The 22,401-nt window shown below is 51.3% G+C and overlaps 8 protein-coding genes across 8 annotated transcripts; 5 read left to right on the top strand and 3 right to left on the bottom strand.

Moving 5' to 3' along the window:
* Positions 1–1,525: 1,525 nt before the first annotated feature.
* Positions 1,526–3,341, top strand: GCG54_00004976 (Lactose permease; the record flags this gene model as incomplete). Its single annotated transcript, XM_045405012.1, has 4 exons — positions 1,526–1,736; positions 1,796–2,203; positions 2,380–2,661; positions 2,725–3,341. 4 exons carry the CDS (start codon positions 1,526–1,528, stop codon positions 3,339–3,341), a joined length of 1,518 nt encoding a protein of 505 aa, XP_045262955.1.
* A 123-nt stretch (positions 3,342–3,464) lies between these two features.
* Positions 3,465–5,207, bottom strand: GCG54_00004975 (Isotrichodermin C-15 hydroxylase; the record flags this gene model as incomplete). The annotated part of the gene is made up of 5 exons (XM_045405011.1): positions 3,465–3,627; positions 3,687–3,853; positions 3,910–4,224; positions 4,274–5,059; positions 5,124–5,207. 5 exons carry the CDS (start codon positions 5,205–5,207, stop codon positions 3,465–3,467), a joined length of 1,515 nt encoding a protein of 504 aa, XP_045262954.1.
* Positions 5,208–7,868: 2,661 nt separating this feature from the next.
* GCG54_00004974 (uncharacterized protein) lies at positions 7,869–8,172 on the top strand (the record flags this gene model as incomplete). Its single annotated transcript, XM_045405010.1, has 2 exons — positions 7,869–7,927; positions 7,989–8,172. The coding sequence occupies 2 exons, from the start codon at positions 7,869–7,871 to the stop codon at positions 8,170–8,172; spliced, it is 243 nt and encodes an 80-aa protein (XP_045262953.1).
* A 3,326-nt stretch (positions 8,173–11,498) lies between these two features.
* Positions 11,499–12,726, top strand: GCG54_00004973 (uncharacterized protein; the record flags this gene model as incomplete). The annotated part of the gene is made up of 2 exons (XM_045405009.1): positions 11,499–11,751; positions 11,810–12,726. 2 exons carry the CDS (start codon positions 11,499–11,501, stop codon positions 12,724–12,726), a joined length of 1,170 nt encoding a protein of 389 aa, XP_045262952.1.
* A 1,157-nt stretch (positions 12,727–13,883) lies between these two features.
* On the top strand, positions 13,884–16,368 carry GCG54_00004972 (uncharacterized protein; the record flags this gene model as incomplete). The annotated part of the gene is made up of 3 exons (XM_045405008.1): positions 13,884–14,507; positions 14,558–15,531; positions 15,585–16,368. 3 exons carry the CDS (start codon positions 13,884–13,886, stop codon positions 16,366–16,368), a joined length of 2,382 nt encoding a protein of 793 aa, XP_045262951.1.
* Positions 16,369–16,473: 105 nt separating this feature from the next.
* Positions 16,474–18,344, bottom strand: GCG54_00004971 (uncharacterized protein; the record flags this gene model as incomplete). Its single annotated transcript, XM_045405007.1, has 7 exons — positions 16,474–16,802; positions 16,850–16,961; positions 17,027–17,114; positions 17,170–17,434; positions 17,509–17,863; positions 17,938–18,026; positions 18,086–18,344. 7 exons carry the CDS (start codon positions 18,342–18,344, stop codon positions 16,474–16,476), a joined length of 1,497 nt encoding a protein of 498 aa, XP_045262950.1.
* Positions 18,345–19,647: 1,303 nt separating this feature from the next.
* On the top strand, positions 19,648–21,270 carry GCG54_00004970 (Alpha-L-rhamnosidase rgxB; the record flags this gene model as incomplete). Its single annotated transcript, XM_045405006.1, has 5 exons — positions 19,648–19,938; positions 20,007–20,149; positions 20,400–20,794; positions 20,849–20,863; positions 20,960–21,270. The coding sequence occupies 5 exons, from the start codon at positions 19,648–19,650 to the stop codon at positions 21,268–21,270; spliced, it is 1,155 nt and encodes a 384-aa protein (XP_045262949.1).
* A 120-nt stretch (positions 21,271–21,390) lies between these two features.
* GCG54_00004969 (uncharacterized protein) lies at positions 21,391–22,368 on the bottom strand (the record flags this gene model as incomplete). Its single annotated transcript, XM_045405005.1, has 1 exon — positions 21,391–22,368. One exon carries the CDS (start codon positions 22,366–22,368, stop codon positions 21,391–21,393), a length of 978 nt encoding a protein of 325 aa, XP_045262948.1.
* Between the last annotated feature and the right edge of the window lie 33 nt (positions 22,369–22,401).

Here is a 22,401-nt window from a genome sequence, read left to right as displayed (position 1 = left end):
AATATAAAACTTATATTATTTAATTAATATTAAGGAGTTAATTAGACCTAATTACTATAAATCTAATTTAAATTTAAAACTTTAGAGTTAAATTACTAATTCTTTTAATCTAAATCTATATAATCTAAAAGTAATTAAACTACTAAACTATATAGTTTAAATTTATATTAAAGTTACTTTAAAGTTAGTAAAGGTTTTATATTATAATTAATATATAATTAAAAATTAGAAATTAGAAGTATTTTAAGAAATAAAATAGAATAATAAAGTTAGTATAAAAAAGAAAATATAAGGGAAATAACTAAGAATAAAATTAATAATTATATAATTAATTTAATTACTATTTTAGGATAGGAATAGCTTTATAAAGTATAGGAGGTATTAGTTAAAAAGGGGGTATAAGATAGTAGTTAACTAAGCCTAAACCTAAGGCCTAAACCCTAACCTAAATCCCACCTTTATATAAGGGATTAGCTACACTACTTTATAGCTAGGCGCGCCTAGCGCTCATAGCTAGATTAATCAAGCCACTTCACGCATATGTAGTCCTTATAACCAACTATATGCGACCCTACAGTAGATTGTGAAGCCGGCAAGGATTGGAGCCGCATGCCGCGGCAAGCGTGGGGTCCGACATCCACAATGCGGGGTAATATCGCCTGTTTATATGCGAGGTTATTGATGCGTACTGCATGTTTCATGGATTCACTTAGCCTAAGATGTCGTCTTCCAAGCAGCTGTCGTACCGAATGCGAAGTGCAGATGGATTCCTGTAAAGCGTCACGAGACCTCAGGATACAGAATCGCGTGTGTGTTGAGGTTCAATTCCTAGATTTCTCCGATTGCAGGCCATTCAATGACATGAAGGTAGGAGAGTAGTGTGGCTGCACTCTGGGTACACTCATCCCAACAATACCATAGTGAGTTCAGTGTCCTATAAGCATCCATTGATACCCAATGGAAGGCGAGCTTTCCCATCGGCTTTGCACAGGTTTTACTGGACTGCCTCGCTTTGGATGATCATCTGTTCTACCACCTTTCTCTACTGTCAGATTACATTTTGGGAAGTGGCAACCTAGATACATTAGAAGACATAGAGTTGAATTAAAATAGATTTGCGAGAAGAACTCGTTCTCAATACCAAGTCGGACGTCGGCCTCTAAGTGGTTGATCTCCGAGCACTGAAAACACCCTTCTTCCCGACTCACTACCACGGCCACACAAGCAGGATATCTGAGCCCAAACTGCTTAAATTTGACCTGTCCCAGGAGTCTGGAAAGGTATCTGGGGAAGGATCTGACCATCCCCGCATCTAGACTGCTTACGTCGATAGTCTCGCAGGATACTCAATTGGAGACCAAGTCCGTCATGAATCCCTAATATGTGATTGTCCTTTTTTCATGTGGGATGGTGTTCACACCAGTCTACCCATCATTTCTCCGCGACCCGTGTGATACAAAGATAACGCGATTTCTTCCATTCACCAACTTCTGTGCCCAATACAAGGTTGTCTTCACCCATCGTCATGGCTCCTGGAACACCCCCTCCTGAGATTTCTGCTGCGGCGCGTCAGCCTTATTCAGAGGCTGCTGAGAACATTCCGCTGGACAATATGGTCGTCAAAGAAGTCAAGGTCCGCTCAGTTGAGCTAACTGACGCTGTCGCCAAAGACAAACCGAACTACCGTTCCCGATCGCAAGTCACCCTCTGCGTGATCATCCTATTCGTCACACTGAGTAAGTCAATGATCGTACACGATTCTTGGGAATATGATGGCTTACTTCTTGCTCGTCAGATGGCTGCATGAACGGATACGACGGCTCTGTTATGAGCTCCATCAATGCTATGGACCAGTTTCACGAATACTACGACGTTGGCAGAACTGGACCTACGATTGGTTTCGTCATGGCTATCTACACTGCTGGTCAAATTTGCGGAAGCATCTTCTCGGCCGGAGTTATTGACACTTTCGGTCGAAAATACGGGATGGCGGTTGGCTCAGCATTCATCATCATCGGCTCTGTCGTTCAAGCAACGAGCCAAACTCTTTCCGCGTTCATAGGCGGTAGGTTCATCGTCGGCTTCGGCGTCCCCATGTGCACGATTGCTGCACCAACATACATCGTCGAGATGGCGTACCCCACGTGGCGAGGTCTGGCCGGCGGTCTCTACAACGTCTTGGGCTGGTACATTGGCTCTTTGAGTAAGTCGCCGCTGGTGCACGCTACTGCTCTTCCGACTTTAATGCAATACCACCAGCTGCTACTTGGACGTGTTATGGCACCGCAAACATCCCCGGCGACATGTCATGGCGCGTGCCATACATCGTACAGGTCGTCCCGGCGGCGATCATGTCAGCTACGGTTTAGTTCATCCCAGAGAGCCCGCGTTGGCTCTTCGCTAAGCAAAAGGATGATGTCGCTAAGTCTGTCCTTACTAAGTACCACGGGAATGGCAGCCCAGACTCTGCTGTCGTTAGGCTTGAATGCGAGAAAATCAAGTTCTCCTTGGAGGCCGAGGCAGAGCTGACTCGTGGGAGATGGTGGGATTACAAGATTCTCGTCAAGAACCGCGCCAACCGGTATCGCATGTGGATTCTTGTTCTGATCACCGTCTTCAGTCAGTTCACTGGCGGTGCTGTCATAAGCTATTTTCTTCCATGTATGTCAACATGAGTCAGTTCGTCCCGGTTTAGAGAAACTCCAACTAATGCATACCTAACAGCCATTCTGGAAACCGTCGGCATCACATCATCCTCCCAGCAGCTCCTGATGAATGCTTTAAACACGGTGTTCTCGTTCTGCGGCGGGATAGTTGGCGCATTCTTTGTTGATAAAGCCGGTCGCCGACCCTTACTGCTCTGGGGCGTCTTTCTCTCCGGTTTGGTGTACATCCCTATCAACGTTCTCGCGGCTCTTTCCGGTGGTCACATAGACACGGCATCAGGATACGCATTCATCGCCATGATATTTCTGTATGGAATTGTCATGTCGTTCACATGGACACCACTTCAGGCTCTTTATCCAGCAGAAATTCTTAGCACCGACATACGGGCTAAAGGAATCGCAGCAGATAAATTTGTGTCAGGTATCGCAAGTTTCATCAACCTCTACGCGACGCCGATTGCTCTCAAGGACATTGGATGGAAGACATACACCATTTTTCTGGTTCTTCATTTCGTCCATCTGGTACTGATGTACTTCGTTACCGTTGAAACCAAAGGAAGATCTTTGGAAGAGCTTGAGGAGATATTCAACGATCCGAAACCCGTCCAGAGGAGCAAGCAGCTGAGCAGAGTTGTTGTCGGAGCTGGCGTTGGTGTCAAGGTTGCGGATGCTTAAGAATTTGGATGCCTAATAGTCTGCCCCACGTACACAATCATCGATACAACAAGGCTATTTCTATTCTTGCAATGAATCTTGGGTATGGATCAACCTGGTTTCATGTGAAACAGATAGTACAAGTTACTCAACCTTCCTAGGTGTAATGTAGCAGTTAACAGGTCCCTTCTCCCAGAGCAGGAACGCCTGGCTCCTGTCATCCCAGCCCTTGCTATCCTCCGCAATTCTCATGTCAAAGTTCCAGACCATTCTGGCAACAATCAAACGCATCTCCGCATATGCCAAGCTGTTTTGTGGTCAGTGAATTTCACGTCGTACCAGGAGATAGCCCAGGGGCGAACTCACTTTCTTCCGATACAGTTCCTTGGACCAACAGAAAACGGTTGGAACGCCTCCTTCCTGTCACCGGAGAATCGCGGATCGTCGAGCCAGCGCTCGGGAATAAAGGAGTCGGGCAAGGTGAAATGGTCGGGGTTGTGGAAAACAGGCCAGTGCCAAACCTGGACAAGGCTCTAGGCTTCATTAGTCGTGCGATCAAGCTGTAGCCTGTGTCTGAAGTGCAACTTACTCCTTTTGGCACGTGCTGTCCTAAGAAAAGGCCATCACCCTCGGATACCCTGCGCATGATGCCCGTTGGAACAGGTGGGTACATGCGGAGGCTTTCGTTGATGATAGCCTGCATGTACTGAAGCTTCTGCACGCTAACCATGTTGATGTCGTTTTCAGTGGCAAAGGCCGACCGGACCTCGTTGTTGAGCTTCTCCAAAGCACTTGTATGTGTGGTGAGGTAGTACGTGATGGCCGACAGCGCAGTCGCAGTAGTCTCGGATCCCGCGACGATCAGAGTTGAGGAGTTTGCACGTAGCTCTTCAAACTGCAGCTCCTGTGAAGCATTAGCGAGGAAGCCCAGATATAATTGCAAAATCACCTACCATGGGACCCTTCTTCCGCGTCATGGAGTCCATAAAGTCCGGGCGCTCCGTTTGGGTGGCAAGTCTCTTCATGACCTTCTCGCGTGTGAGTTGTATGTGCTGCTCTCTCTTGTTCCTGATGCTCGCGGGTATGAACTTCATTAAAAGGTTCTCGATAAGAGGATAACGTCGGATGTTGAACTTAAAGGCCCCCTCCTTGACGCCAGCGAACAGAATTTTGACCCAGGGATGGTAGTCGCTGTTGTCCAAACAACCGAAGGGTTCGCCGAATGCTAGGTCTCCAATCACGTCGAATGTCGTCCAGTTGTACCACGCAACCATATCCAGCGGCTTAGATCCTCCAGCACAGTTCTCATGCAGCCGCTGGAACAGCAAGTCCACATACTTCTTGATGATGGATTCTTGGTCGAACATCGACTGAGCTGAGAAGCCATGGGAGAGCGCTCGTCGGTATCGGGAGTGATCTTCGCGGTTACCGCCAATAATGCTTTGCCTGTTATCGCGCATGAAGACTTCATCCCTGCCGTGATCGCCAGTTCCGTTCTTGAGGTTACCATGCAAGTCCTTCCATGCGTCGGGGTGGTTGTAGGCAAGCTCGTTCGGGGCGACTCGCACGATTGGGCCATACTCTTGATGAAGCTCGAAGATTTTCTTGTGCATTTGACCAGAGAGGTATGCCCGGGTATACGGAAGACGAGTCGCGGCCCACCACTTTGGCCCAGGGTATTTTCGCAGGGGATGGAAGAACACATTGTAAGTGAGGACCGAAACAAGAGTGACCAGGCCCTGTTCGCGGTGTTAGAAATCAACGCAGCTGGAATCCGACTTCGAAGAAAAGGGGTTGACGCACTAGACAAGTCGCTAGCAAAAGCCCCCACGCGACGTTGTGAAGACTGAAGAGCCGAGCTCTGTCATCGAGAAGATGAGTTGCCATATTCGGTTGATGCGTCAAAATGCTCCAAAAACTATGCCAAACTCAGTCACACTTGGGAAGATGAAGCTGTAGAGGTATCTTTACCACTGAAGACTGGACTGAAGTCTCTTTAATTCAAGAAGAGAGCGGGATTCGGTCCAGGACTCTTCAGCCGAAGCCCCTATGAAACGACGATCTTCGAGACACAACTGCAGGGCACGGTTGCATCTCTGTGGGTATCACGCGAAGTCCGCGCATAATCCGGCTGTCATCGCGCCTCCGGACCCCGCGATTTGCACAATTCCTTGCATAACTCGTCCGGCTTGGCCCGCGTCCGGCCCATTCCGTCCCACTTGAGATCGCAGATTGCGGCACATCCATGCCGCGTTGCAGCCGTTGTGCAGTCGGCAGTTCTGAACGTTTGGGTTTAGAACTTGCGGAGCAGTGGAGCAATCTGTAAGGCCTGACTGAGCGGTAATCTTCGTGTGATGATTGGGCGCGAGAACGTCGCTCGAATGCGAGATTTCATGAACCTGGCTTCCAAGCCGGCTAAGAGCAGCCCCTCCCCAAAAAAAAAAGGCTATACGGGGCACGGAGTTCAAACGTCATGATGAACCGGACGATGCTACCCTTGCTTGAAAACATTGGCGTTGATAGGTTCGTGCTTTTGGAAGCGAGGAGTTGTCGCGACCCCGACACGTCTAACTGCATCTTTCTCAGGCCACAATAATATGCATTGATACGCACCATGTGCGTGAACGCGGAAATGTTCAAGCGTCCGTGCTTTAAGTCTGCATAACTTCCCCGTGGCAAGAGACATCCATGTCTGCGCGGCACAAACTGCCAATAACGCAAAGACATTTGCAGTCAGGCGATCAAGTTGAAATTGGTGAACCATGACATGGGCTCTTGAGAAGCTGACGAGAGCGTTGCAGGTAGGTTGTCACGAGCTATGACAGTGAAACAGGAGTTCGATGTTGGTTTTCGGCGCCGACGCGGCACCGACTTCGCACGGCCGAGTGGACAGACTCGCCGGTTTGTGGAGCTATCAAGTCCGATGTCACTGGGTCCGATCCACGGAAAGTGTTAGAAGGGACTTCTATGCCATGTGCTCCATCTCCAAGTTTTAACCGAGCCTCGACTGCGTTGAGCCCCGCGATACCGGTTTAAATCCGACATAACGTTGGTGGAAAGGTCATACCATCTTCACACTGATCGAGTTGTGCCTCGGACCAATCGTCGTGATTATTATTATAAGGTCTGCGTGGTACATCAGGGCCAACACATCAACTGACATCATCAATCCCAACTTGCAGGAGGTATACACTGCAGACAACTGATCAACTCATTAGGAATTGCGAAGATCGGTTGCAAACGGACTTGGCATTTGCTTACGTCCGTTTCTTGCACGTAACTCACATATGGACTATCAGTCGAAAGTTTATGTGATATCTCATTTAGTGAATGCTCTCCAGGCAACCCCCATTCTATGGAGAAGTTAGTGCAGTCGCCAACCAATGGCTGATGATCATTGGTTGGCCCCATCGATCGTAGCTCTTCGAAATACTACCTCGAGCTGACATTGGTCATAGATCCATGGACATTTGGGTTTCGAGGGGCACAGCAACTTAGGTTCCTTCCAAATTGGGACTTGCCAACAAAGTTCATACTTATTCGCGGGAGACTTTAGGTTACAAGACTTTCGGTCGAGACTAGATTGGGGGAAATCTTGCTACCACGTGTCACACCCTCAAGTGAGCCCAAATATAGAAGATTCGTTGAAATTATTCAACTCGAAAACCAAAACCGAGGAAGGTCACAACTATCTTTGTAAGATGTGAAAGGGTTGATGGGATTAGGTTTTAGTAGCCAACCTTGGCACAAGTCGCTGACGTTACATTGATGCATTCAAGCCGTAAGAATCGAGGAACCATACATGCAGATGCTGACATGCTTATACGTATCAGTAGAAACAGCCACCTATTATCAGTCAGGCGTTCTTGGCATTAGAAACTAACGTTGCTTCCTATTGCCAGCCGGTCAGCAATGGAGCCAGAGCAATGCTGTCATAGAAAGTTTGGTAGTCATCCCACTCTCTTGCTTGCTTCAAGTTCTCAAGGTGGCAGGTAAACCTGCAATTCAATAAAAGGATTTGAATGCTGGGCAGTCATCGCCCTCTATACGAGCCTCAGGAAAGCCTTTGGAAGATTAGACTGTTTGAGCTTTTGTCGTCTCTTACTGAATGTTTCCACACCACTGATTAGAGATTTGAGGAGCAAAGCGTACATACCTAGTACAATTGTTTGATAATTCGATTTCGAACATACAACATTGCTAAGTCCGGTTGAAATTCTCATGAGGTACGCAAGAACATGACGCCAGGAACAAGCGTCGGTTTCTGGCCGAGTATGAACAGTATGTATGAACATCTGAGGAAGAATCCTTGGTGGTTAAAGTACAGGGAGTCCCAACGTATTACGGTTGAAAACATTTGGAAGAAGTATTCAAGTCCAGCAGTCACAACCATCAACTTGAAAGAACTCATTTTCACCACACAGGGACCAGAGATCAGAAGCACAACAACTCACATTTTGAAGATGGAGTTCTCTCTCCTCACACTTGCCGTTGCGGCGTTCGCCTCGATTTCTGTCACATCCATGGCGGGATGATGTCTCCGTCGCCATGCGGTCTGAAGATCACCCTCTCGAAGCTCGTCAGATTTCTAGCGGTTACTACTACTTGTAAGACCTCCTGAGTGTCTCTTCTATAGCATGCTTTACTGACTGATTGTGTTTCTGACAGCGCCTCGCCCACTTTCTGCGTTTCTACCGTCTGCATGTGCACGGGATCTCGCATCTACTATCTCAACAAGGACAGCCAGAGCCGCGGCCTGCACTGCTGCGACCCTCCTGAGGGCTACATCGGAACTTGGTTACACCAGCTAGCCGGGTTCCTGCTGCCGCATTGCCAGCGACGGCGCAGTTGAAGAGGATGGAGGCGATGGTTCCGTTGAGACTATCGAGGCATCTCGCCTGGACAAGGACTATTCCGTACGCAGAGCGCTATATGCTCAATTGGTAATTTGCGAAAAGATGCTTCGATCTCTAGGGTCCAAGTAGATGGTCGCTTCTGAGGCATGCTTCACTCATCCTGTAACCTCACTAGCCACTATCTCAAGTATGTACCTTGGTCAGTGAAATGGAAATGCGACTCGTGCGCAATGCTGTATAACAAATCGGGACAATACCAATTCGCAATTTACCTGCAAATTGCACCAGTTCTAGAACATAGTAGAGCCATGGATTAGCGTTCGACACGCCTTCGTCCCCTCTACGGATAATCGGCATGCCGTACAGACGGCATTCGGCACATTTTGAAGTTTCAAAGGCAACATCCGCAACTCAATCCTAGCTAAAACTATGAGCTCCACCACATAACCTTAACAACACGCGTTCGCGGGAGACGCGGGAGCCGCGCGCCAATGCAGATATTCTGCGTGAAGTCTAATATTGACGTCACGTTTACCTGGTGGTCATGGGTGCACATTTTCTCCATCCATCCTGTGGGTCAAAACAACACAACAGAATCAAAAGCACCCGTAACAGAAACAGGGAAACACCCGAGTCAAGTCATCCAAATCACATTGATCCCAATATGCCCTTGTGAGAATTCTCTCATCATGTCTTTGTGTGCTCTCTCACAAGCTCCCGCAAAGCAATGCGGATGAGAATGTCACGACAGCTGACGCAAAGAGCAGACCGTTTCATGCATTGCTTGCGAATAATCTAACTGAATGCTTATCATCCTGGCATACTTCAGGCCCCCTAGAAGCAGTAAACCAGACTTGATGAATCATGGCCGCCAAAAAGAATGTCTTTGATGTATTACATGCGAAGAGAAACCGAACTGCTCCAGGTCTTGGGACTCCGCGACGGGTGGTCAAAGGAGCTTGAGAAGAGGAAGGTTGCATTCCTCTTTAAACGCGTGAACATTCGCTGTATTTCTTTCTCATTTCAGGAAGGTGACGGACGGTTTCCATATCAAGTTGAACTCGTCTCGTGATAACTAAATTGGATGAACGGGGATACCTGCGTGCGGACTGCTCATCCTTGAACGATTCCGCAGTCGTCAAAAAGCCGGGCGCAGCCCTCGAATAATTGGGGCCGTGGACTCGCAATGGCTCGGAGAGCGGGAGTGCGGGCAGTGAGCAGACGAACCCCAGTCGCAACGTTCTAGGATGATCGGGATCTCACTCAACAACCATAACAAGGACCAGGAGGGGGCTTTGACAACAGAAATAGAGACGGCTTTGAAATCTTGCAACCCTGATAGGTGCCGAGTCACCGGCAAAAGACTACAGTAGAGGCGATGGGCAAGACGGGCTGCCCTAAAAAACTGGGAGATCTTGGCTAAGGCTTGTTCCTGTACCCATTCGTGAAGGCTCGCCGCTGCAGAAGGCGGGAAAACCGATGGTCATGATGCAACGCTCCGGGAAGCAAGTCTTGGCGATGCTGTCCCTGCATGAAATGGGCTGAAAATTTCACCAAATCACCAAAGTCCATGGGACGCGTAGGACTGAAACACGTTGGATTGGACTGTAAAGTGATGGCTGGCTGACCACGGCATAGACTGTGTAGTAATCACAGGATGGATCTAATCTACGAATACAGAAAGGATAGAGAGAAAAGAAAAAAGCGCTCAAAATCTCTCGGCACGGCAACAAACCCGACGAGACGCACCCATCCCTCCGGACGTGATAACGTCGGCAAATGTGACCAACTGCTAGCCACATAAAATTCCGCTGTGCTCTATGTGACTAGCGGGCGGTGACGCTGTGGAAAGAAAGGGAGCCTCGTCGGCCGGAAATAGAGCATTCTGCCCATAGCGACACGCGTCGGGTGACGACTCAGAGACCTCCCGCCCAAAGGCCTCGACTCCTCGGGGTGGGTGAGGCTAGTCCGTAGCAGCCAATGGCATTTCGCTGGATTGATTGGGCGCACCAAGACTGGCCCGGTCCTCGCCCCCGAAATTTAGGGATCCCCGGCCGGTCGGGTGTTTTTCAACTCTATGTCGGGCATCCCGGACGTTCCCCGGCCGATTCATGTTTCCTAGGTTGCGGGAGCGCAGACACCAGACGAACTCTATTGCGCAGAGCAGGATCATAGCTCTCGAGTGTCACCGTTGTTTCTTTGCCTTTTCAGACGAAGTCGAAGTATTAATCATGAAGTCGTAGTATGGTTTCCTTTGGGGTTAGTTACGAGCGCATGCGTTTACCCAGGGAGAAGACTTTCCGGTCGATCCAAATTTGCACGACCGCATCAGGCTGGCGGTTCAGAAATTTCTTTCACTACCCAAATTTCCATTCATACTGCCAAAAGGTCCTTCGAGCCGCGGTTGCGCACATTACCCGCCCCTTTCGAAAGCCCTCCCACAGACCGAGGGAACCTGGGTTGGAAGGGAGTAAACAGGCCCCTCTACCCCTCGATAGGGTGAATTGTCAGCAAAATTTGGTCCAATCTCATTGAAGCTGCGTAAACGCACAGCGGCGCCACCCGCGATGTGGGCACTGCCTCGTCATCGGGTGCCCCCTAACGAGAAGCTTTTGCCAACGTCGGTTTCCACAAGTCTTCGGGAAGTGGGAGGTCGACCAGGAGTTCGTTCCGCGGGCTGCTCCACCCCGGATCGACCCCGGGTTCCGCTTTAGAACCATCCTCTTTCCTTCCTTGGAATGCTTGAGTGCCCGTGGTCTGCTTGGCGTAGCACTCCGTATGCCGTTGAGGCTGAGTTAAGGACAACCGCTGTGGGGACGCATTGACTCGAAAATGCGCCCGGCGGAGAACAAAGTCGTGTAACTGAGGCTCAGGACCTGCGAACCCCTGTGAGTGCCACGACTGCCAACGGGTTGTGGATGACCTTTTGCGCCGCGCTGGTTGGACGGGATCTTCAGACGACGCGGTCCAACCGCCGTAGACATTGGACGGAAACGATCGAAAATAGCAAGTGTGGACTGGCGGAAAGGGTGGGATGACGAGGGCTCTCCCATGCTTTGGGTCCAGGTCCCAGGCTGGGGATCGGACGAAGGCGACGAGCCCCTCTCCAGTCCACATCACGTACGCGGCGTCGAGAGATAGAGGACGATGAAGATCGACGTTTGTATAAAGACCGGCGAGGAAGTCGATCATCTCGGACTTTTTTTCCTCACCAGCCGCAACCACCGCAGCAACATTCGCTTCAACAACAGCAAGAACACCAACACAATCGTTTTCGACATTCGCTCATTGTCTTGATACCAACAGTTCTTCCTGACACACAATGGTCCGCATCACCGCCCTCTCGGCCGCTGGCCTTGCCATCGCCGGCCTCGTCTCCGCCCACCCCGGCGAGAAGCACGACCACCACAAGATGAAGCGCGACATCGCCCTCCGTGACGGTGTTGCCAACATCGGCCAGCGCTCCCTGGCTTCTTGCTCCAACTCTGCTGGTGCCCAGAAGCGCCAGGCCCGCGCCGTTGAGCGCCGCGCCCAGAAGGTCAAGGAGATCCGCGCCAAGAAGGGCCTCACTACCCGTAAGCCGCCTCTTCTGCCCCCAGTCTCACCGAGCTTGAAAGCTGACATCACCAAAAGCCTCCAAGAAGTACCGCCGCGACCTCGACCAGCTCAACGCCTGGGAGGCCATCAACCACAACATGACCGGCCAGTCCACCAACGGCATCTTCTCCTCCATCGAGGACGTCTTCAGCGCCAACACCTCCTGCGTCCTCTCCCCTGAGATCACCGGCGGCCCCTACTACGTCGTCGGCGAGTACATGCGCTCCAACGTCATCGAGTCCGAGTTCTGCGACGGTGTCCCCGTCTTCCTCGAGGTCCAGTACGTCGACGTCAACACCTGCGACCCCGTCCCCCAGGTCGCCGTCGACATCTGGAACTGCAACGCCACCGGTGTTTACTCCGGCGTCGAGTCCGGCCAGGCCGGCCTGAACACCACCTTCCTCCGTGGTATCCAGCTCTCCGACCACGACGGTGTCGTCCAGTTCGAGACCATCTTCCCCGGCCACTACGAGGGCCGTGCCGTCCACACCCACTTGTTGTCGCACACCAACGCGACTCTGATGCCCAACGGCACCATCTCCGTCTGGGATGCTCCCGTCGCCCACATCGGCCAGCTCTTCTGGCCCGAGTCTCTGCGCGAGACTATCGAGGAGCTTGCTCCCTACAACACCAACACCGTCGAGGTCACCACCAATGCCGAAGACATGTGGTCCATCCTCCAGGCCGACGAGTCCTACGACCCCTTCCCCCAGTTCGTCTACCTCGGCGAGGATGTCTCTGACGGTCTCTTCGCCTGGATCCAGATTGGCATCAACGCCTCTGCCGACTACCAGACCGATGACTACTACGGCGTCGCTGCCTACCTCGGCGAGGACGGTGGCCACTCTACCGGCTACACTGTCGGCGGTGGCGGTGGTGGCGGCGGCAACGGCACCGGCAACGGTACCATGTCCGGCGCTCCCCCCTCCGGCACCGGTGCTCCCCCTTCTTAAAGTGTGATTTTTAGGGCGCGGGCCTGATGCACGGATCGGCTAGCCGTGTCAACTTTTCCTTTTTGTATGATATTAGAGATACCTATAGACAGCCATTGAACATACAAGCCGCGGTGGAAGCGCACATTCTTATCCTTCAATCCCTTTTCCCTCATTCGTTCTTACCTAGTGATGTGTGCGCCCCTTTGATACCTGTGATAGCATGCCCGGCCCCGGGACCCATACTTACCGGGTTGTGGGGTCCGCTAACCGAGCAGGCGCCGATGCCGCGCGGCCGCTGTCCTAGCGGGACTGTCCGGAGGTAGAACTTTGCCGAAAGGAATCTTCGGAGATCTTGTACATTTCAATCACCCGTGTCCTGATCGGAAAGCTTGAGAAGCTGAATGATTAAGCCGCACAAGGAAGCCACCCGTCGGCAGACAATCCTGGCAGTAAAGATGTCGACAGGTGAGATGATGTTTGAAAAGGGAACGATGATATCAACTTGAGAATCCGCGACGAGATCAATGCGCAACTCAGAAAAGGTCTCGGAAATCGGTTGCAATCGGGCGATCCAATTCCATTACATAATTGCGAGAGAGCCAAGTTAATGACTACTTCCACACACCTTGTCTGCGTCGGGAGCCTCCCGATGTCACCGCATAATTTAAAGTAGAAAGAGAGTTGCAGTCTTGCAGAGCCGAGAGCCAAAGATGCGATGGATCCATCACAATTGACTTTCATCAGCGTCGACAAGAATCCCCCATTCGCCCGCTGCGCCAGAAAATCAGGCCCATGACTTCACCCCGGTCAACAACACGTGCCACTGCCAAGACGGACGACTCCAAAAGTGGAAGCTCCATTTCGCTCGTCCAACAGCCGTCCACCAATTGTGTTTTCCGTTTCCTCCACGCGTTTCACCTCACTTTCTGGTGCCACCATCACTTTTCTCCCACTGACGCGCCCTTTTTATCACTCTGGCGCTGCAGAACGAGTGCTTGGGACGAGAAGAATTCGGTAACCGTCATGGTTTAGGCTTTATTGGCGTGCATGGTAGGAAGCTGAACCTGCCACTGTGCCTGTCTGCTGCTGCGATCCCGGAGCTGTGGCGTGGGGCGTTGCTACCGTTGGATCCCTCCAGCCGCGGGCCGCTGCGCTGCGCGTGAGCATGAGGCGACATGATAAATGGACTGTTCCTCCTCTCCCTCTGGCGGGCTCTGTGCTTGCCGGTTCTCCCATGCCAAGTCGCGTTGCTTCGACTTGACTCCATCGCCATGGCGCTAAAGTATCTTTCCGTGGCCACGGCCATTGTCGCCCTTGCGGCGCAGCCTTGGTTAGCTACCGCCGTCGACCTCGAGCTCAACGTCACAGCTCTGACTGGTGGCGAGCTCGAGGCGGACTGGACCAATGTCTACTACTCCGAGTCTAATCCGCTGCTGCTCGGAAACGACGGCGGTGCGGCCACTGGCGGCTTCCATACCTGGGATCTGAACAGCGACTCGCCTCTGGCGGAGGTAAAGACTCTTGTCACTGGCCGAACGAAGCTCGTCACCACGGTCTACAACGTCACTGACAACAAGGACCTCGCAATCACGATAGCGATGCCTGATTCCGTCATCCACGTCTTTGAAGTGCCCTCATTCACCGAGATTGAATCAGCCCAGACCACTCTCCTTGGCGATTGGTCCGCGCTGTGCTCGTGGCGAAGCAAGAGTCTGAACGACTACATCTTCCTGTTTGGGAAGGGCAAGGCCGTCGAGTATCTCGTGAGAAAGGGAAAGACTGACGTTGAGCTCATCGAGGTTAGCTTGCCAACGACTCCGATTTTCGCATCTCTTGCTAAGCCTCCCAGATCCGAAACATCACAATGCCCACCGAGTTCTCCGGCTGCGCCGTGTCCCATTCGCAGTCCAAGATGATTCTTTCCGCCGACGACGACAAGGACGTTTATGTGTTCGACCTCGCCGAGTCGACCACCAACCCCGAAGTCACCAAGATCGGCGAGGCGGAAGAAGACGTCACCGGCGTCGCAGTCTACACGTCTTCTGCCTCTAATTCTACCGGCCAGGAATACCTCTTTGTCGCCCAGGAGAACGCAGTAGCCGTCTACGAGTACCCCTTCAAGCTCCTCGGAACCATCAAATTGACCGGTTTGGAGGACATTGAGGTCCAGGGTCTCAGCATTTACCAGGGCGCGACCTCTAAGTACCCCAGCGGTGCCCTCGCGTTCGCCATTGAGGCCGACGACGTCGCTGGATTTGGTCTGACGTCTCTGGATGGAGCCCTCACTGAGCTTGGAATCTCGGTAAACAAGGAGTACGACCCACGCACTCAAGTGGGATGCCGGACTCGCTCCAAGATTTGTGACGCGTGCTCCGGTAACGGCTACTGCGAGGAGAACGCCCTTGGCTGCGCGTGCTTTGCTGGATTCACTGGTGACAAGTGCGACGCTTTCCAATGCACAGACAACTGCTCTGGACGCGGCGAATGCGTCGGTCCTAACCAGTGCAAATGCCAGGACGGCTGGGGCGGACTTCACTGCTCTTTCCTCCTTGTGCAGCCCTCGTACGAAACGGACCAGAATGGTGCTGATGGAGATGACCCTGCCATCTGGATCTCTCCTGAGGGAGCTGACAAGTCCCGCATCATCACCACAACCAAGTCGACTCAGGGGGCGGGACTGGGCGTCTTCGATCTGACCGGCAAGCTGCTGCAGACAATCTACGCTGCCGAGCCCAACAATGTAGACATGATCTACAACTTCCAAGCCGGCAACCGCACTGTTGATCTCGCGTTCGCCGCTTGCCGTGACGACGATACCCTCTGGTAAGTTGTTCTTCCACTCTTGATCATGTGCCACCAACTCACATCCGCGTCAGCCTCTTCGAAATGACATCGAACGGCACTCTCAAGAACATCGCTGGTGGCGTCCAACCCGTCGTCGAAGACTACAAAGTCTACGGCTCATGCGTCTACCGCTCCCCCAAGACCGGAAAGCAGTATCTATTCGTCAACGAGAAGTCCGCCCGCTACCTCCAGTACGAGCTGACCTCCACCCCCAACGGCACGCTGCAGACCGCTCTCGTCCGCGACTTCCAGGGCGGCTCGGGAGGCCAAGTCGAAGGCTGCGTCACAGACGAGGAGAACGGCTGGATCTTCCTCGGCGAAGAGCCTTCAGCCCTCTGGCGATATGACGCCGAGCCCGACTCCACGGAGCCCGGACTGCGCATTGCGTACGTAGGCGACGGACACACCTACGCTGACGTCGAGGGCGTCACGCTCGTCTACGGCGTTACGAAAGACCAGGGCTATGTCCTGGTTTCTAACCAAGGCGTGAGCTCGTACAACGTCTACCGCCGCGCTGCTCCCCACGAATACGTCACAACTTTCACGATCACGAAGTCCGCCGACGGACAGGTTGACGCGGTTTCCAACACTGACGGCATCACTGCTATCGGCACCCACCTGAACAAAGACTTCCCCCACGGCCTTGTCGTCGTGCATGACGACGCGAACCAGTTCCCCAACGGGAGCACGAGCACTGAAGCCAGCTTTAAGTTGGTCAGTTTGGAGAAGATTTTGGGGGCTGAGGCGCTCAAATCGCTCAATCTTTTGGATGATGTCGATGCCAACTGGGACCCGAGGAAGATTATCAAGGAATGAGACCATGACATAGCTGAGCGTTTTACATACTAGATCTAATGACAACTAGCCTCATCAAGGCCAGCAAAAGTAGCCGCCATTTGAGGCAGCTTATACAGAACAATCTTATTGCCAAACATTTAGCGCATCAAGGAACGATCGCTTCTGCCATATTTCCTCGGGAGGATAGACGACGATCCGATCGAGATCGGCGCCTTTGTAATCGAAGCCGTTGAAAAGGCCACCAACCGTAATCGTGTTTTTGCCCCTCTGCAGAGGAAGTAAGAGAGGGGTTGACAGAATGATGCCTTTGTGGGTATCCTTCTGATACAGCGTATGCACGGAGCTATTATCCCCATTGACCACGACACTGCTGATGCGGCGGAGTTGCCATGTCCCATTAATGCGATCCGGTTGACCGAATGGCTGATCACCGAAGCCCATGTCATCGGTATCTACATGCATTAGCGATGACTATCATGTGATTACATGGTGGGCTTACTCTGGTGATAGAAAGACACCCATTGATCTCGGCCTTGTCCCTCGACTTCGAAGGTGATGGTGCTGTCGTTGCCATATATACCAGTGGCTATGACATTGTGGCTACCAAGTGTCTGCGTATCATCCGTCAGCGGTGCTCGGCAGCGTCTCTAGCTTGTGGGTATGGCACTCAACTCACAGCTTCTTGCAGATGTGCAAATCCAGTAGTTTTTGCGTATCTGGAGGTGTACGTCTTTCCACGAACTGGTTTCCAAACACCGGTCTTCCTGCATTGAATCGTCAGCTAAGTTTAGAATCACGTCGCGATTTTCTTCGACCCACACATCAAGGTCGTAGACGTCATGCCATACAACCTTGAGACTTCCTGATTTCTCGTCGATTTCAATCGGAAGCCACACATTGCGGCTTTCCCAAAGCGACAGCATGTCCCATTGATCAGCCATGTACAAATATGTAGTCGCCTTGGACCCCTTGATTCTCCAAGAGAACCCAGATTGGGTGCTGAATGTCCGGGTGTACGCCGGTGCCACGAAGAACGGCTGAGACCAGGGTCCTTCTAGCTTGTCAGCGCGCATTGCCACCACATCTAATCATAAGTCAGTTCATCTGGGCCTTCCCAGGTGGACTTGGGACAGTGTTCTCAAGCTGGAGAACACTCACTATTCGGGCGATATCCCGTCTTGTGACTCATCAGTGTAAAGTAACTCTTCTCAGTCTGCAGGATCGTCGGCGCCTCAAAATCATACTTGTCAAACCGAAAGGTGACTTCTTCGACATCTGTCAGGTTCCTGTTGAACTTGCTAACATACACATCACGTCCTTCGGGGCGGTCGCCGTTCGAATAAAGAGCATACGACTCTCCCGTCTTGTAGTCCGTGAACGCCCCAAAGTCTTGCGACCAGTTGCCCAGGGGCGAGATCGCTTTCTGGAAGGTGTACGGTCCGGCGATACTGTCGGAGGTAGCGAGCCCTTGAAGCAGTAGGCTGTACTTGGAGTCGTCGACATGCCACCACATCTGCAAGTGTCAGCTTGTCAGTGGGTCTGTTAAGCTGGATGTTGGCTCTCTCAAGAGCTAGTTTCTTCTCTTACGTGATACTGGCCAGTCTCTTTGCTGAATATGACCTTTGGGCGTTGAATTCGGTTGTGCGAGGAGACGTAGGGATGATCATCCACTGGTGCTATACGAAATATTAGCATTTGGTTGTAATTTCCAATAGGAGAGAGGTGCAATATTTACCAAGCGCGAGGCCATGCGAAGTCCACGTCGCCAAGTCGTCAGAGCTGTACACGGAAACACCACCGCCCTCGACTTGCCCTTCGATTTTGTACTCTCCAAACCAGTAGAACCTGCCAGTCTCTTGGTCGACAGCAAGGCCGCCGGCGTGAGCGTTGAAGATGTTTCCATCTGTGTCATGCCATCGAGCTCCCGGAACGATCCACTTCGCTGTCACCGCTGTGGCGAGCCAGAGAATGTGCAAGAAACGTTGGAGGAACATGGTGACGTTTTGTCAAGAGGCAGGGTAGTGTGATGATGATTGAAGCTTAATATGGAGGGATAATCGCCAGTGCCCACAACCGGCTTGATGCATCGAGACCCAGTCGGCTTATGCTTGAGTATCGTCGGGATTACATTTTCTTTTATGATGTGCATCTTCATCCGGAATCAGTGATTATTTTCCAATGCCATGTTTAGCCTCTTCTCGGTGTTCAACATTGATCTTTGACCGAAGTTCGGCGCAAAGGAAGGAGATCTTTTACGCCAAGCGACTCGGTCATCATGATGATCCTCAATCATTCTTGGCATCGATTTGCTCGGTTTCGGGTTGGTTGGTCGGTTTTCTTCGTAATTATCAATGCTTTTGACGGCGCTAACCATTGTGGACAGACTTGCATACGCCAAGACAAGATGCCATCTTCAGAACTTGCCTAAACATGCCTATGATAGAAAGTTCTAAACCCTGCTCCCCCGCATAACCCCACGACTGTACCTACAAGTCCTTCCGTGGGGGTGAGATTTCGCGGGTAAACTTGATCAATCCTGGATGAGAGAAAACAGGACTCGGTGCAAAGCTGGACGAGGAAACTCTTTTTAGTACTTGATCGCTGTTTCTTGATCCAATCTCCGATGCATTGTCTAGTCCGGACACTCTAGGTTGAAATTATTCCGCGAACCATCTTACATCTGTCGACGGATTAATGTCCGTCAACTCTCTACAGAATGATGACAATCTCCATGTTTGAGTGACGCATAACCACGCATTTCCGTATCTTAGTCGGAATCGTGCTTCAATTGAGAATTCAGATAACTTGCCGTACCACTTAGCCAAGCCTTAAAGGTTGATCAAAGCTGGCTGTGTCAAGCTCCATTTGGGACAGGCCAGAGATCGAATTTGATTGCTTCTCCTTTTGACCGAGTCGCTCTTTGATAACGCGATGAGGTTGTTTTGTAGTCCTTCGTAGCTTTATGAATGCGGATTAAGTGCATCTATGATGGCTAAGCATTGCTTATTGCCATACTGCGTTATATGATTCGTGGGTCTTTCTTGGTTTACATACCCTACTGAGGCTTTGAACGTAGGTAGCGTTGCAGTACACGGATGAAGGGGAGTGATTATCTTGCACTGGCTTTAGTGAAAGCGCATGAGCGCGAGACTAGATGCTGATAGTCCAGTCTTACTGACTTGACGTATTTGGGCAGGAATGCAGGACATCTATAAGTCGATAGTCATGTCCACGGATGCAAAAGAAGTTTGCCATCGTAACTAAAATCAACTCGCCTCATATTCAAACCATCTCATCATGCTCTTTCACAGACTTGTTGGAATCGCAGCAGTTGCATCTGGCTTAGCCAATGCTCTTACGGACCTGGGTCCAGTCAAAGGTCTCAACCGACGACTGGCAAAGTCCACACAATGTGTGGTACCCGCCAACGGTGACGGATCTGATGACACGCCCGCCATCTTGGCCGCATTCGATAAGTGCAAGACTGACGGACACATTGTCTTTGAGAACGTCACGTACCACATTGGTCAGGTCATGAAGACTACTGATCTCAACAACGTCAAGATCGATATCAAAGGGACCCTCTTGGTAAGTGATGTGCTATCAGCGCCGCGTTCTATCATCTGTGTACCTCATGTGATTGACTCGGGATTCAGTGGAGCAAGAACACGACGTATTGGCTAGAGAATTCTCTCCCCATCGGTTACCAAAACCAGACGACAGCCTGGGTTCTGGGTGGAAAGCATCTCGACGTCAACGGCTTTGGCTATGGCACATTTGATGGTAACGGCCAGACTTGGTATGACTTGGTCAAGGGAGAGTCGAACTATCCTAGCAAGTGATCCTCGCCAAGGTGTTGCCCACAAAGCAGTCATCTAACCCGAAGTAGACCGACCTCATGCTCTCTTGCTTGACGGAGCAGAAGATTCCGTCTTCGAGGGTCTTCGGTTTGTCCAAGCTCAAATGTGGTATGTCGCAAACATTTCTCGTCCGCTAAGTTTATTCTCCCATCCATCAGTGATCCAACTCTGAGCGATCTCTCGGTGTAGGACGGTCACAATCACGCGGTCCGCACGCGTTCTCCTTCAAGATATTTACGTCAACAACACAAGTTCCAACAGGAACCCTGCCCGCAATACCGACGGTGCTAATACTATGTTCTCGGACAACATCCACTTCCGTCGCTGGACAGTCAAGAATGGCGATGACTGCATTGCGACCAAGGCCAACTCGACAAACATTCTGATAGAAGACGTCGAATTCCACGATGGCCAGGGCGTGGCAATTGGCAGCATTGGGCAGTATGCGGGCCATTTTGAGATCATCGAGAATGTCACGGTGAGGAACGTGTTGGCCCATGGATCTCGCTATGCTGGTCGCATCAAGACGTGGACTGGTGAGCAGCTTGGATATCCACCAAACGGCGGGGGTGCTGGTTTAGGATGTAAGTCATGCCTTCAGACCATATCGGATTGGGATTGCGCTGACTCCAACTCAGATGCTAAGAATCTCAGTAAGTTAATGCAAAACAAAACAAAGGCCATCGAACTTCGCCTTCGTTCATGAAGTCTGTTACCAAGAGTGTGAAGCTAATCTCTTACCCTTTTAGGCTGGGATAATGTGACCATCTACGACGCGGAAGAGGCTCCCATCTACGTAATGCAATGCATCACCTACAACGAGCAACAGGGAAATTGCAGCTCATCTTTGTTTGAAATCTCCAACATCAGCTTCACCAACTTCCGTGGCTCACTCCAGGGAAGCCGCGTCGCCTACCTTCAATGCAGTCGGGCTCATGGTGGATGTGACGATGTCCGAATCGAGAACATGAACTTCACCAACATCAGTGTTGACCCACCGGCTCCCGCGACAGGATATAGGTGCAGCAACATCAACGATCCGGAAGGGTTTGAGTGCTAAGCTCTTGTGTGGAAGAATGACTATGCGTCTGCAAATGAAATGGAAAGGGGAGTCATGAAGAGGGTTGCTCAGTTGGTCTAACATCAACGTCTACATGTACACACATCAGGAATAGTGCTACTAGTCTTGTTGTGGCTCGTACTCAGCGTCGACATCAACCCAATCAAGATTGATGTTGATCTCATCTCCATCCACGCTATCTTTGCCGCTTCTCTTGAGCTCCTCCCACATGGCCTGTTGAAGGTGCTTTTCGAATCTGAGTTCGCCAAGGACGGATAGATCCAACAGCCGCCCACACGATATCATGGCCATGAAACCTTTTTTAGCCTGTGCGGCCACGATCGGGTCATGATGGCGGCCAATCTCTTGGAACCGACGCCGCCAGTAGAGCCATCTCGACTGAGAAAATCTAACCTCGTGTATGCCCGCTTTCTGGGCCGAGGCTGGGCCATCCTCCTCCGGAGAATGTGTTCCCTGCAATCTCATCAACCGCAAAGAGAACAGCTTGAAGGCACAATTTTGCACCAGAATGGCGGCAGAAGGAAGGTAGACCAAGCTATCGGTATCTTCTTCAGTCTCGAGAGCGTTCCGCATAACCCATTGAGCAGTTCGCTCAATATCGTCGCTCACTCCAATCGCAAAGCACTTGGCCGAAAACATCGCCAAGTTGCACATTTTGGAAACATTTTTGTGCGTCGAGAGCCGTTCCCAAGATGATTGCAATTCCCTAGCAAAGCCATACTCTTCCCAAGATCCATTAGCAACCTCATTTGGATGAAGTTGTCTGTAAAGAGAGTCGTACTCTTTGGTCCATAGCAGAAGGAAGACAAGGCTATCCTGGAATGAGTCTTCCGGCTGAAGATTCTGAGCAGTAATACAGAACATGTGCCAGAGACTATTCAGCCCTTCTTCATATTCGGAAGCTTGACGAGCGGCATCCTTGATGAACTTGAGGGCAAAGCTCTGGATGGAGACCAGCTGGTCGATTTTGTCCGTTTCTGTTGCCAGATTCTGTGCATCTGCCTCGAAAGACTGGGTGACTTGATGCCTGAAGTCGGCAGCACCAGCCTTTTCGGATGGGGAGGTCGAAGCCGACATAGTACGACACTACTGACCGACTAATGTGGGTAT

The sequence above is a fragment of the Colletotrichum gloeosporioides genome (assembly GCF_011800055.1).
Source record: "Colletotrichum gloeosporioides strain Lc1 chromosome Unknown consensus_54, whole genome shotgun sequence".
NCBI lineage: Eukaryota > Fungi > Ascomycota > Sordariomycetes > Glomerellales > Glomerellaceae > Colletotrichum > Colletotrichum gloeosporioides.
The sequence above is the reverse complement of the archived record's forward strand: the minus strand, read 5'-3'. Positions and strand labels throughout refer to the sequence as shown.